General features: G+C 43.4%; 1 protein-coding gene across 2 annotated transcripts in view; it reads right to left on the bottom strand.

The window, feature by feature from the left end:
* Positions 1 to 16,241, bottom strand: part of LOC117515354 (ethanolamine kinase 1-like) — a 144,430-nt gene that overhangs the window by 75,121 nt on the left and 53,068 nt on the right. Inside the window, exon 3 of one of the 2 annotated variants that reach the window (XM_034175872.1) lies at positions 13,056 to 13,190. The exons of the other annotated variant lie outside the window; for it this stretch is intronic. Coding sequence (XP_034031763.1) covers positions 13,056 to 13,190 — 135 coding nt within the window. The remainder of the gene's footprint in view (positions 1 to 13,055; positions 13,191 to 16,241) is intronic. 2 annotated transcript variants of the gene reach the window in all.

The following is a 16,241-nucleotide window of genomic DNA, read 5'->3' as shown; positions in this document are numbered from 1 at the left end:
AAAGTAAAGCGGAAATAATTTTCCACACACATTTATTCAAAACACACAGCAAACTATAATAAACAACTGTTTTGACACTTTATAAAGGTAATTTGAGGTCTTGTGTGAAAGACTGTACAACAAAAAGGTTCAAACAATAAACACAAATGCACATTTTGAACAATATATACAAAATGGTCTATGCATTTTGTTTGTCTTCATCTCAAAGCAATTTCTGTCTGCTATTACAGAAAGGTCAGACCACAAACTTATACTTCTATGAAGCTGACTGTGTGTTTGTTCTCTCCTGCTCTGAAAGCAGCTTTCACACTTCGAGGCCCATTTACACTCTGAGGAGCGGCTCCTCCCCCTCACTCCATTGATATGGTAAACAGTGCTTTACGCCGGAGCGAGAGAGCTTGCCACAGGCTTATCCAGTAACATTCACAGGCAAACTAGTGGAACAATCCTGATACTCACACACTCTTTGTTTGAGTACGTGAGATTGTATGAGAGGCTCTCCGTCTGCTCACTTTCACTGAAAGCTGTGAAAGCAAGGTGCATTGGAGCCAGCAGTCAGGGGGCTATTCAAATGGGCCACCTAGTAACATATCACTCCTAAAAACAATCTTTGGTGTATCACATGAGGTAAATCTGCCCTACGATTGGATTCTGGAAAACCATGTGACAGTGAACCAATTCCAATTGGACCCTCACATTGAGCTTGTCATCACACAGCTTCTATGAGGAGTACAAAGATGGTGGATGGCTGGCTCGAATGTCTGCGGACTTAAAGTTTCAGCAAAAAATGTAAGTTTCTATCTCATATCATTAAAAGGTTATTTAGAATTTAGTAAAACTTGGTCTCAGCCTTCATATACGCTGGCGTTGGCCCCAGAGGGTTAAGCATTTTTTTAATGTAGATGTAAATTAATATTCAAAGTTTTCAGCTAGCTGACAGTAGGGCAGTACAATATGGCCAAATTATCGTAACTCAATATTGTCATATCAATATGATATACAAAATGACTATGATTTCACACAAAGTGCAGCAACAGTGAAATTAAACATTTTTTTAAACAAAACAGTAATAATACCACACTCATTTTGCACTCATCATAAGGTTAGGATACTGTGCCCTCCAAAAGTATTGGAACACTTGGTATTTCACACATTTGAATTTGTTCATGCCATTTCAAAGACAAGAAATACAAAAACATATTAAGAATAAAAATTTCTAAAATTATCTTCCTCAAATTCAAACTGAAAGCAAATCTCTAAAACTTGATAATACCTGTAAATAATAATCAGATTTATTGCCAGTTTTCTTCAGACAAGTCAGGGGATGGAAACATGAACATTTCCAAGTCAGTGAATATGTCTTGGAGTATATTTACATCAATTATGAAGAAATACAAAAGTTTTATTCACCAAAACACCAAATCTAGGCTTGCATCTCAGATGTACATTCTGGCATATTGTAACTGAACATTCAGGCCTTCTTTTTAAGAAAATCCTCCTCTAAACCACTTCACCAGGAAGCTATATTTTATATTTGTTTATTCATTTATGTCAAATTGTAGAGATTTGCTTTCAGTTTGAGTTTAAGGAAGATAATTTTAGATTTATTTGTGCATTTGTACTTGAAATTGCATCAACAAATTAAAATGTGTGAAATGACAAGTGTTCCAATATTTTTGGTACAGTTGAGAAACAGTCCGTGTATTTTTAAGTGAAATGCATCATCCTGGTGTCAATGAGAGAACAAAATTAAGAGGTTATTTAAGTCCTTCAGACAGCAAAATTAAGAGGTTATTTAATCAACAGCTGCTTGCTTGTTTAAAAATCACTGGAGACACGTGTATATATAAGACAACCCGTATTAAAGGAGAAATGCCACTTTTAACAACCTGGACCTCATTTCTGTCATAAAATATGGTATCATTATTCGTCCATGGTTCCAAAAAAACAACGTGTTCAGTTCAGATCTGAGGCAAACATTTTTCTTCTTCTACTAAGGTGGATTAGAACTTTTTGTGGTACACAGCACCAACTACTGGACAGGAGGAACCTAGCAGTCAGTATGACTCACTAATGTCAAAATGCAGCTCTTTTCAACCTGACATGCGGTGCCATAACATTTCAATCATCTGTGTCCAATCAGATTTCAGGGGATTCCAGTGCAATCCTGGCTTCTGCTCTAGCTCCACCCATGCCAGGAAGTGTTCAACATTTGACATTTCCTCTTTCACTGTGGGCTCAAAATTTGGCACTTCCTGTTTCATTGTGAACTTGCCACTGAGTTCCTGTGAGATTCCATGGGCTCTCATCCATCAATTCAGGAAGTGACTGCCTTTTGACATTTCCTATTTCACTGTGGACTCAAAATTTGGCACTTCCTGTTTCACTGTGAACTTGCCACTGAGTTCCCGTGAGATTCCATGGGATCTTGTCTGTCAATCCAGGAAGTGTCGTTCCAGGAAGTGTTTGACTTTGACATTTCCTATTTCACTGCATACTCAAAATTTGGCACTTCCTGTTTTGGACTCCCTGTACCATGAGCGAGCTGCGTGGCGCTTGGCTCATATTACCATAAGTGACTTAAGTTTCATTTTGGTACCATGAGTGAAATGTTTAGTGGTTTTAATGTCTTAAGCCACTGGCTTTGTCAAATTAAAACCACCTGTTTACAGCAGCTGTGCGTGAATGCATGTTGCTAACTGCTGTCTGGACTCACACCATTCCAGCAGGGGGTGATAAGTCATCTTTATATTAAAAGTCTGAGTGTGGTGAGTGTAATTGTAAATATGTTAAAAATTCTTGGATGACACAAGAAAGTGAAAACACTTATTTCTATTGTGGTCCATTTAAAATTCAAATAATAAAATAGAAGTACAAATAAAATAATGATAGTGTATATGATAATAAGAACCTAAACAATTTATAAATACATTAACACAGTAAATTAACATTTTAAAGAAAATACATAATTAACAGGAAATAAAAGGGTTGAGTTCTTCTACAACCCCAATTCCAATGAAGACTGGATATTGTGTGAAATGTAAATAAAAACAGAATACAATGATTTGCAAATCCTCTTCAACCTATATTCAATTTAATACACCAGAGTGTGCTGTGGTCTGATGAGTCCACTTTTCAAATTGTTTTTGGAAATCATGGACGTCGTGTCCTCCAGACAAAAGAGGAAAAAGACCATCCAGATTGTTACCAGCGCTAAGTTCAAAAGCCAGCATCTGTGATTGTATGGGGGTGTGTTAGTACCCGTGGCATGGGCAACTTACACATCTGTGATGGCACCATCAATGCTGAAAGGTACATCCAGGTTTTGGAGCAACACATGCTGCCATCCAAGCAATGGCTTTTTCAGGGACGTCCCTGCTTATGTCAGCAAGACAATGCCAAGCCACATTCTGCACGTGTTACAACAGCATGGCTTCGTAGTAAAAGAGTGTGGGTACTAGACTGGCCTGTCTGCAGTCCAGACCTGTCGCCCATTGAAAATGTGTGGCGCATTATGAGTCATAATACTTCCTGTCATAAGCTTTCCCTAAATCCACAAACACACAATGTATGTTGTAGTTTGCCCGGGTCTGCTGGTTGTTTTCTGTGTTTTCAGGTGAAGCTGAGGTGGGGCTGCTGGATGAAGTGGCTGGGTGCATCTGCTGTCAAATTGCACGTGGGCCCTGCCCCTTCTGTCAGGACAGCGCAAGGGATTGACAGAGCGGCATCTCATAGCTGATCTGCATTTCCCTTGAGTGAGGGTTCACAGCTGACAATCATCACCATCCCAGATTTAACCCTGAACCTGTCATGGGTTCGGGCCCAGAATCTCCATTACTCAACAGCTGACTTTTGCTGCAGTCCGTCCCAAGAACCTCTGCGTCCTCTGGGTTGGAACCGGGTTGTCACGGGTTCCCAGCTGTGCTTTCCATCGCACCCAGCCGGTAACCTGAGTTTTTGTGTTTTTTTTATTTGACATTCCGTCGTCACGTTGGAAGCTAATGTCACTCATCTGCTAATTAACTTTCCTGTTTGAGTTTTTTTCTGGACCGAAGTCTCTGCGCTTCTGTTGCAATTCTTCCGCTGTGGGCTCCCATGTCCACGAAGGTATCTGCTGTGAAACGGCAAGTTTCTAATGTGGACGTTATTGTGTTTTTTCCCCGTAGTACTAGCTCCTGTTCTTAATGTATTACTTCAGTTATGTAGAGTGAATCACACAGGGTTTTTTTCACGTCATGTTTTTCTGTCTGTTGCGTAATCACACGCAGCGCTTCACTCAGCTGTTAATTATCAGAGTCTGTTCATTGTCACGATACTCAGTGTGCAGCAGGTGTTCTGCTCTCAGTCCGTTCCTATCATGGAGTTCTGTAGACATCAATGGTTATTTGTAGTTCGGGTTTGTGCGCTGTTCAGGGATAGTTTGCAGGCACCTTGTTATTTATGATCTATTCTGCTGACAGCCTGAGTGATTAACACATAGCAGCTAGTTCTGAGTTAATGTAACTGAAGTTCTTTGAATGTGAGCAGCTAAATTGCTGCATGCATCTAAGCTTGGAACTTGGAGCTGTCATCTGACTCTGTCGGCCTTCCACATGTGCCCACCTTTTGGATGTGCCAGGTAGAACTTGTTATGTGTCGACGCGGGTTGAGGAGCGGACCTGCGTCAGACGGAACCCAGCACTAAAAATAACCAGAAAGCGGTTCCAATAACAAAACAATATATTTATTACACCCATTAGTGCATAATAAAGTGCAAGAACTTAAAAAGCATCCCTCTGGTGGAGTGACTGTTGGCACGCTCTCCAGCGCCCGTAAGGATCAAAGCCCGGCGCTCCTGGACTTACTACCACCGCCAAACACCCCCCAGGTGGACACGACAAACTGACTCTCTGTGAAGCAAAGAAGAGGTGAGGTAAGTCAGCAGTTACAACAATATCTTTCAAAAGACACACGCTATCAGCAACACATTCAAGTCTGTATCTTTTTAACTTTATGCAAATGAGCAGCTTCTCACAACAGGTGGAGGATCAATTATCCGCACGCCACAGCAGTGAGAAGCAAGCTGCACCATTCTCATCACAATTCAAGTATACTGTGTATCAAAACACCAAGTTACTATCAACAATTAGTCAAATACTTAATCACCTTTGATGTGTGCTGACAGCATGTGTCCTCACCCTTTCTTGCTTCACGGGCTCGATGTATCAAACCCAGGCGCGGTCCTCAGCGTCTCACAAACGAACATCATAAGGTCGAGTTCCCGGCAGTTCTGCTTGAATCACACATGCCTTAAATGCAGAACGCCATCCAATTATCTGCTTCAGCTGAAAGTCTTTAAGGTTGCATGTGAGCACCAGTCACAGGTGCTACACATGATGTTGATGAGGGTGAGGACTCTTCAGCCAGCACCTTCTCCACAGACAAATCAGTTTCCATGCCACCTGAAGAGCAAAGAAAAGAAAAGAACACCAAAACATCCAGCCACACCCCCCAACACACAACAGTTCCCCCCCATCAACGGGAAGCCTCCCGGCGACCGAACAGACCAGGCCCGAGAACAGCACCTCCCTCCGGGGTCCACGCCAGGAAGCAGACAGCACCACGCTCCTAAGGTCCACCACAGACAGCAGGACAGGCACCGCAGCTGGAAGGCCGGCTGGAATCAACAAAAGCCCCAAAACATTCCCCAGTACAATTCAACACAGAAAAAAACATAAAACCCATCCAAAACCTCCCCAGGGGACCGTCCCATCAAACCCCGGGAAGAAAAGAAAAACTCCCAAACGCAAAAACCCAACACAGCCCCACAAACACAATACAAACGTAAATGCATAAAAGAAAAACAACAAACAACCCCCCCAGAATGACCTGCAGAGCCCCCCCCCCCAGAAGGCCTTCATCGCCAGTTCCAGGAGGAACAGCCAGAACCATAATCCCACAAAGGTCCCCAGGTGTACATGGAGCAAACGGCGCCCCCCAGAGGACCGTACCATCAACCCCAGGAGGTACCCTCCCCACAACCCCGGAACCCCAGACCCGGTCACACTTGGCTAGTTGGCCCCAAGCCAATTCCCCCCCAGAGGACCATCCCATCAACCCTGGAGGTGGAACCCGGAAGGAAACAGAACAAAATCAAAAATCAACCCCCGGAGGACTACCAAAAACAACCCCGGGGGGATATAAAATGACCGTAAACCCTGTTACCCTCCCCGGCACCCCAAAAGACCCCGGGTCCCTCTCAGAGCCCCTCGGCGGCTCAACTTTGGCAAACGGCTCAAAACATTAAGCCGGAGAAGGGAACAGGAAAAAACTAACCCAGCTCCAACCCCAAGGCGCAGCGGAGAACCGGAAATACGTCTGGTGCCCCAACTCGACCATACCCCAGCCTCTCGGGAGGGGTGGAACTACCGAAATGGCAAACGGCAACAGATCGGCCCACCCCTCCGACTGAGGTAAGTCTCCGCTGCACCACACCCCGGCAACACCAATGACGAACGGTACAAAGGCTCACTGAGGCTGGAGTGGAACCGGGCCCTAACCAAACCAAGAAAAACGCCTCTAACACCCCCCCCCAGGTGCAGAGGTCTTCTGAGAATGCTCAGCGTGACCAACCTGCACCACCCCACAACCCACAAGACAAACGGTCTTGGGGCAAGTGAGGTTGGGGTTAGGGATGTAGAGAAATAAAAAACAACAAAATAAAACGACCCAACAACCCAAACAGAAAATACCTAAAAACACATAAAATTTAACAATGACGTGAGCCCAGGCGGACTTCTAACCGCCTAACATTCACTCCACCAGATACGCCTCTGACTCCCCAAACAATTATAACCCCCATTTAAAGAAAACAAAACATTTACCCGTGCTAGATTTTTTTTTTTTTTTTATGTGTGTTATTTTGCCTGTCCCAGAACACTTGGAGATACGTCACCATTATTTCTCTTGCCGCTTACATGTCGGGGCAATACAGTAATCTCTGCTCGTCCGAGCTGCATGGGTTCGTCAAAAGGAGGAGCCAGAGGTCCCGTCGGAGGAGCTTCAGTGGGGCGAAGAAGAGGCGGCCTGGATCTGTGTCGGGGAAAGCCCCGAGACGAAAAAACCCGCTCTGATGGGCGTCCTCTCTCGCGTCCACGCTCCCTCATCCGATCATCTAGACGAATCACCAATGATATTAGCTCATCTAAATCGTTTGGCTCGTCACGGACTGCCGGCTCGTCTTTTAATGACTCATTTAACCCAACTACAAACATTCCTCATAAAGCTGCGGCGCTCCAACCTGACTGAGCAGAAACCAGAGAACATTGCATCACCGCACAAGGCTCCGGATGACAAACAATTGGTTCAGACGCCGAATCTCTGGGTGACAGAGTTATCTGCACTAGTATCGATGGTGCCGCAGCTGGAGCAGCAGGAAGCGGAACGGCTTGCGCTGCAAGCTCCGTAACACGGGCGTCTGTTTGTTTAATTTGGTTTGCGAGATGCTGTAATTGCTCCCATATTTTCTCCAAGTGTTCTTGAACTTTTTCGGCAAAAGGAACCGCCTCTGCCGCTGGGTCCATTATGTTATGTGTCGACGCGGGTTGAGGAGCGGACCTGCGTCAGACGGAACCCAGCGCTAAAAATAACCAGAAAGCGGTTCCAATACCAAAACAATGTATTTATTACGCCCATTAGTGCATAATAAAGTGCAAGAACTTAAAAAGCGTCCCTCTGATGGAGTGACTGTTGGCACGCTCTCCAGCGCCCGTAAGGATCAAAGCCCGGCGCTCCTGGACTCACTACCACCGCCAAACACCCCCCAGGTGGACACGACAAACTGACTCTCTGTGAAGCAAAGAAGAGGTGAGGTAAGTCAGCAGTTACAACAATATCTTTCAAAAGACACACGCTATCAGCAACACATTCAGGTCTGTATCTTTTTTAACTTTATGCAAATGAGCAGCTTCTCACAACAGGTGGAGGATCAATTATCCGCACGCCACAGCAGTGAGAAGCAAGCTGCACCATTCTCATCACAATTCAAGTATACTGTGTATCAAAACACCAAGTTACTATCAACAATTAGTCAAATACTTAATCACCTTTGATGTGTGCTGACAGCATGTGTCCTCACCCTTCCTTGCTTCACGGGCTCGATGTATCAAACCCAGGCACGGTCCTCAGCGTCTCACAAACGAACATCACAAGGTCGAGTTCCCGGCAGTTCTGCTTGAATCACACATGCCTTAAATGCAGAACGCCATCCAATTATCTGCTTCAGCTGAAAGTCTTTAAGGTTGCATGTGAGCACCAGTCACAGGTGCTACACATGATGTTGATGAGGGTGAGGACTCTTCAGCCAGCACCTTCTCCACAGACAAATCATTTTCCATGCCACCTGAAGAGCAAAGAAAAGAAAAGAACACCAAAACATCCAGCCACACCCCCCAACACACAACAGAACTAAAATCATGAATGAACAGAGACTTTGAACTGAACTGGACTCCTGAACCATCTTTTATCTGAACTCCAATCTAAAATGAACTGAGACTTTTATTTCTGAACTGAAAACCTGGAAGAACTGCACCTCTGAACTATTTAGTTTAGCTTGGACTCATTTTTATTTCTACACGTGTGCCCAAATGCACCTTTATTATTCTCACCTGCCCTCTCCCTCTCCCCTGCAGTCCCAGCAGCTCCGCAGGCTCACTTCCCTGATTCCAGTCCCTGTCTTGTGGTCTTGTCAGTCCAGTCCTCGTGGTCCATCCTCCGTTGTCCCTCCACTGCGCAGTTCTTGTTTAATAAATTCTTGCTTAAACCTCTCTGTTTGCCTTACTGCTCCTGCACTTGGGTCAACCACCAAACCCGGTTCCCCGAACCATGACAATGTAACTCCTTTGGCCAGTGCTACATGTGAAATGATCTACCCAGTCTTGCTACTTGTGTGCCATGTGAATTGCGTGAGCTGCATGAGCTCCACAGGCAGTTTGCCACCTTCTACAGCACTGAACACACTCACATGATGTCACACATGGTTTTGCCATTTTTTTTTTTTTTTTTTTTTACCTGTAGATTGCTCATAGCAGCACACAAGGGGAGTTGTGAGGGAGGCTTAAGCATGACAGATGGTATAAAGTATTCTTTTTTAAAACCTTGTGAACTCAACCAATAATTTACATCACTTTTTTACCAAAATCAGAGGAATTTTAACTTTTAACACCTGTATAAAAAGAAATTGACCTTCGTCACCAGTTTTTGCTTTTTTGACCCCATAACTCCGAAACGTTCAGTCATTGATAGTCCAAACTAGACCTTTTTAGAATCATCATGACCTGAAAAATAATGTGATACTTTTTAATATAATTGGAGCATTCTTCATTGCCTCCCTGCCCTGGCTATAGCTACCACCCTGGGATGGCTGTTATACATTTTTATGTAGGCCATGACATAGTAAGGCTGAATTGTGTCATTTTTTTCCCCTTAAGTGCTACTGATTAGGTCAAAATTGACTATTGGTTCACGAACTATGGTGTTGTTTTATAGATATTATATAATATTTTGCAACATTGGACTGGCTTTAGAGGGTTTTTTCCCCTCCGTATTGGTCCTGTTTTCTGCTGGTTTTGAATAGCTCTTCACCTTCTTTGGTCATAGAGACCTGGCGATGCCACCGTATACTACAGTGGGCATGTAGTGACATATCATAATGCAAAACTGGAGTTTCTGAATGAAGGTATGGCAAAATGATGTGGACATGTTCAAAAACAGTTTTTAAAACAAATCTCTAATTTTTTTTTTCCCTTTACCAGTGGTTGTTTCTGTGGGGTTATGACAGTAACAGTAATAATGGACTAAGCAATGAAAGCTGGTATAGCACATATGCACATTTCATACATGCAGCAGGGTTTCATAACAGTAATATATGAGTAATGGGGGGCCTGTGCCCCAGTAGAACTTCATATGTAGTAACAACCCTGAGAGAGAGAGTGTTTGGTGTTAAACAGAAGAAGACAGAACACATCTTTGATGGTCACCAAGGTATAGAACTGTTGAAACATTCAAATATCTGAACATTTGACCACTAAGGAAAAGCAGTCTAGGAAGCTAGGGGCTGAGTGTCTGTTTATTTTTTCATAGAACCTACAAATTGTTCTGTGAAACCTCAACCTGTGACCCCTGTCAGTGATAACACAATGTCATTGGCACAGAGGCCACTACCCCAAATCTTCCCTCTAACCGATGAAGCACGTGCCTCTCTAAAAACGATGTGACACCTGGTTAAAAATGGTCAAATGTGCCAGAGACTGTCAAAGCAACTTGTGCACTCGCAGATAACAGTGTGTGGGTGGAGAATTACGGGCACGTTTGACGCTCGGTATGTGATGAGGCATCAGTGCTGGTGAGTCAAACAGTAAGAAGCAAGGCAGTTAGCAAAGGGTCACTGGTTTGTATCTAAAGGTTCACTGCAAAGTGACAAAGCAGCTTCACATTGAGCTTGTATTTGTCTTACTTCAGACAGCTCAATTTCATGTTAATGTGAACAAAAAACAAAGCTCCAAAACAAATGATTGTGTTTGTTGCAGTTTTTCTTTTTAAACTGGTTTAACTGAACACATTTATTGTTGATCTTAATTGATCCATCATATACCTTTTTGAATATACAAAGTTGTGGCAAAATAGGCTTTATATTCTCTGCAAAATCTGCTACACTGGATTAAATACAGTAGTTCACAAAGTTTGAGAACTTCTGTCATGAGCATCCTGATTTGTTGCAGGGGCCAGAAGAGCAGTGTCAACCCTTCAAACAAGATTAAAGCAGTGCTGGATTTGTGCTGTTCTACAACCCAAATATCTGTTGTGTTTCAAAGTTTTGAGTAGTCCTAAGAGGGTTCTGATACGCAACAAAAAGTATTATGTTATATACCCTATTTTCACATTACAATCATGATTTTGCCTGTGTGGGGAGTCAATTGAATGCTCAAACCTCTCCTGAAAATTCTGGTCTGCTATATAAGTATTTAATTCAATTTATTTAATTTATATAGCACCAAATCACAACAAAGCTACTTCAAGGCACTTCACACAAGCTGCTGCAGCTGCTTGCCCTGTGTTCCATGGGATGGGGTGCACCACATTGCGCCGCTGATGTAGAGGAAAATAAACTAAAAACCAGTTGTATAATTAGTGAATATCACTGGGTTGATATAAATAATACATAAAAGCAGATGCAATACAGACCCCGCAGTTAACCCTCTGGGTTCCGAGGGCATTTTTTTTGGTCAGTTCACTTGCCTGGCATAAATGTTTTATTATTGCTGTTAACAGCTCTCCTTGCATCCCACAATCACATTTTATGTATCTTTTTTTTCAGGACAACCTGTGCTTTCAGAATATATATGTTTTTGTTGTGTTTTATAAGTGTAATAAAGGTTTACAATCAAAAATAGGCAAGGAAAAATTAAAGTGAAAAATAATTTTCCACACACATTTATTCAAAACACACAGCAAACTGCACCCAGGGGGCTATTCAAATGGACCAACTAGTAACACATCACTCCTGAAAACGATCTTTGTCTTTTCACGTGAGGTAAATCTGCCCTACAGTTGGATTTTGGAAAACCATGTGACGGTGAAACAATTCCGATTGGACACTCACATTGCGCACGTCATCACACAGCTTCTATGAGGAGTACAAAGATGGCCTATGGCTGGCTCAAAAGTCTGTGGAGTTAACTTTTCAGCAAAAAAAAAAAGAGTAAGTTTCTATCTTATATCATTCAAAACTTGTTTATAATTTAGTAAAGCTTGGTCTTAGCCATCGTATATGACGGCGTCGGCCCCAGAGGGATAAATAACCCTGGTTAAAAAAAAATGCCACCCACAGGATTTGAACCCACACACTCTGATTACCAGATGGAAACTTTACCACTGCACTACAATCACTGTCTTATTACAGGAGTGTGAAATGGCTAAAATCAACAGCAGATAAACATATTTTCTAAAAAAGAAAAAAAGTGCTCTTATAACTGACCAAACTACATTTGGTAAGGCATATTTCTGCTGATACATGACTGAAAGTGGCATATTTGTCTTACTGTTGGGTTGTCCTGGTCCTGCGGCACGCCGCTCACAGCCCTCAAGGCCCACACACGTGTCCTGTCAGACGTGACATTCAGATCACCTGCTGCATGTCCAAATGGACTGACGATCCATTTTTATGTATTTTCACACAAGCACACAAATGCGCCAGCCACGCCCCCCTCCTGTCAGTACACAGACCAAGATGTCACTATGTGATCAGATGAGAGATGCCTCACCTGCTGGGGGGGGTGCGCGAAGCGAACTACATGTACACCTGCTGGGGGGAACGGGGGGAGTGTGTGAAACACACGCACATGTGTTGGGGGGAAGCCAACACTCTGGCATGCCACATGTGCAACTTCACAGTCGTGGGAGACTTAGACAAATTTCACTTCCAGCTCGATAATGATTGTCTGCAGACGGTGTTAGATGTTTGTGTGTGTCACCTGGAATTTGGCCGACACCTGCCACGAGAGGGATCAATGGGCTCGCACAGTGCACACTCTGTCTTTCAGCCACTGGTGTGCATAAATAACTGTAGCAACAGGTGTACGAGGCAGCTACGATTTTACATGTTTTGCACACGATTCCTGCTTCATGCGCACTTTATGCACAAATCGATCAAAGTCACACACGATTTCTGCTTCTTGTGCACTTTATGCGCAAATCGACTAAATTTGCACTCTGAAGGGGCCCTAACAGGTGTTCTTATCTTGTCTCCTGCTGTCTCTGTGTGACACACGCTATGTGACATGCCCACATGATTTGTGGAAATGAGAGATGGCATTAAATGCATTTGCACCTTTCCATTTAGAGCAACAGGTAATTTCATGGAGACGTGATTATTTGTTTGTTTAGGATGCATCTCCTCACTGTCTGTACAATATTTTTGGCTATCAATTTTAATATATTTTTTAAGGCATATAATCTTACTAAAAAAAATTCTATATTATGAACCTTTCAAAAAAGCAGTAAAATAATTGTAGTTTTACCTTTCTGTACAGGCCGGGCTGCTGGACTGGACTAATGTGATGTATTGGGACATTTTTGCCCAGAGGACAGGTTCAACATGCAGATCGTGTTTTTGCTGGATGGCATGAATCCTCCCCATTTCTGCCGCGATCAGTCTACATGGAGGAAATATTTTCTCAGATCCATTTGACAATGCTGTTACTGTAAAAACAACAATTATCAGGCAAGAAACATCTCTCCCATTTAGCATTCTTATCTTTCTCCCGGACTGTGTCTCTGACATGGTCATCTGCAGCAGGGGAGCCCCGCAAGGAACCGTCTTGGCACCCTTTATCTTCACCCTCTACACTGCAGACTTCATGTACAACTCTGTCAACTGTCACCTGCAAACGTTCTCTGACGACTCTGCAATCGTCTACCTCATCATTGATGAGGATGACAGAGAGTACAGAGGGGTGACCCAGGACTTTGTGGACTGGTGTCAGCGGAACCGCCTCCAAAACAATGTGGGGAAACCAAAGAGCTGGTGGTGGACTTCCACAGGCACAGACGCTCTCCACCGACATCAGTAAAGATCCAGGGAATGGATATTGACATAGTGGACTCTTACAAGTACTTGGGTGTTCACCTAAACATTAAACTGGACTGGTCAAACTACACTACTGCACTTTGCCAGAAAAGCCAGAGCAGACTTGGGTCCTTTGAAGTGCAGGGGACGTGCTTGAGGACCGTCTTTGACTCTGTAGTGGCATCAGCCAGTTTCTATGGAGTGGTCTGCTGGGGCAGCAACATCATAACTGCTGAGAAGAAGAGATTTGACAAAGTGATCAGGAAGGCCAACTCTGTCCTGGGAAGTCTTCTGTACTCAGTGCAGGAGGTGGGAGATAGGAGGATGATGGCTTAGCTGGCATGCCTGCTGGAGAAAGCCTCCCACCCCATAAGGGAGGGAGGAAAGCTCCTGCAGTGACAGGCTCCTCCACCCAACGTGGCTGAAGGATCAATACCGCAGGTCCTTCCTTCCTGATACTGTCGGATTCCACAACCAGCACTGTTCCCAGTAGACCACTCAAACCACTTAAATCACTAATATCATTATAGTAACAATATGACATATTCTTGTGCAATAATAACTTGTACACTCATGTACAACATCACTTGAACACTCGTGCAATATTACCATGCAATATTTTTTTCTTGCTTGTAAATACTGTATTCCATGTATATACTGTTATTCTGCACAGAAGTTGACGTGTGTGTTTTTGGTATTCATTTTCTCTTACCTTATTTCTGCATATTTGCACAGTTGTTCTGTGACTATCCCTTTGCCGCTGTAGCTTCATAAATTTCCCTGTCATTTGTTCTAATAAAGGATCTTATTTTATCTTATCTTGTGTTACCCACAAAAGGCCTTGTTGATTTTTTAACCTTTTGACTGGATGAGAGCTTGTTCTCAAAGCATTAGCAACAATATAAAGCTGCTGAGGGTACAGCAAAGGGCAAGGTGACTCATGTCCATTGTGGGCCTGCCTTTTGTATGTCACACCCGTGTGTATGTCACACCAACCAGACCTTCAACAGACAAAGAGTTTTCTCAAAAGAAGATGTGAAAAATCAGCTACAGTTTTTTTTAAAGGCACATGGAAGACTTGAGCTTAGATTTGATCTGTTTTCATGTGTGAAAATCCTTCTCTTCCTCTCCTCCACTAACATCAGGCACAGAAGCATCTTTAAGCTTTCGGCATTGATGGCTTCCCTCATTTGTCTCTTTCTTGCACAATCACTCAGATCTTGAGAACTATCTACTCCAAGAACACACTGTTTGTATTTCCCGAGGCATCTGGCCATTGGGTATTGTGAAGGCTTTGCGTCCCTCCGTCCATCTGTCCATGTGTCTGTGCTCAGCATAAGTCCAGTTCTATTACTGCCACAGTCTTTAAATTCACAGGGAACATTCTTGGAACACAGACCTTGGACAAGTTGAAAGATGGCTAACCTTGACCTATTTTAAGAGGTAACTTAAGAGGTTAAAATGTCACATTCTGTTTCAATCTATTCCGTTTTGTTTTTGAGTGGCGGGGGTGACATCCAATCAGAACAGACCTGCACTGTGACATCAGCGGCTGGTCTCTCCAAAACTGCTTTGTTTTGTGTGTTTATATACGTCTGTCGTATATTATGTAAAAGCTAGTGAGAAATAAACACTTCTACAACTGAAAATTACATTTTTGGAACCAAATAACACCTCTGAACCTATTTACAAACCTGTTTATTAGCATGGTGATGTCACAGGTAGCTAGCTACAAAAATCTGTTTAGTTTGTGTGTGAATACGAGGTCTATTAGAAAAGTATCCAACCTTATTATTTTTTTCAAAAATCATATGGATTTGAATCACGTGTGATTGCGTCAGCCAAGCTTGAACCTTTGTGCGCATGCGTGAGTTTTTTCACGTCTGTCGGTTGCGTGAGGAGTGGTCCACCCCTCTTGTCGTTTTTTTCATTGTTTAGGAATGGCTCAGAGACTGCCGCTTTGCTTGATCAAATTTTTTTCAGAAACTGTGAGGGACATCAAAGTGGACACCATTCGAGAAATTCAGATGGTTTTTGGTGAAACTTTTATGGGCTTCAAAGAGATTACGGAGTGTTACTGTCACTTTAAGGATGGCCCAGAGCGACTGGTGGTGCGCCGCGCTCCGAAGCCGCCATCAACAGGCTGAGCGACCATTTCATTTCTAAACGGATGGCTGTATGGATCCGTGACCATCGTGTGCAATTTCTCTGATTATCACAAGAGCTGGACATCAACCATTTTCCAGCAGATTTCACTTTTAACAAGAGATTTTGTCATGGAAAGCCGAGCGGAGGCTTCACGCGTCACGATGGATTCACTACTGGAACGAGACAAAACCACCTCCGTTTTGGTCTCACAGGACAGCTTTGAGATGGCGTTCAGACAGCTGTGGGTGGTTTTTCCATCGAGTGATTATCCGAGAAATTGTGGATGTGCCTGGACATGCCAGAACATGTCCTGTGAGGCTTCATCACGGCGTTGCTTTGCGCCATGCGGCACCGCCGCAATGCGTGAGGCCTCCGCTCCTCTTTCCATGACAAAAACTCCTGTAACAGTGGAATGTGCCGTTCATTTCCAAACTGGACGTGGTGTTTTATCCGGGATGTCATCTGGCTAGCACAGAAATTCTGAAAAGAC

The sequence above is a fragment of the Thalassophryne amazonica genome, chromosome 8 (assembly GCF_902500255.1).
Source record: "Thalassophryne amazonica chromosome 8, fThaAma1.1, whole genome shotgun sequence".
Lineage (NCBI taxonomy): Eukaryota > Metazoa > Chordata > Actinopteri > Batrachoidiformes > Batrachoididae > Thalassophryne > Thalassophryne amazonica.
Note: the sequence above shows the minus strand (reverse complement) of the source record. Positions and strands in the feature narration are given on the sequence as shown.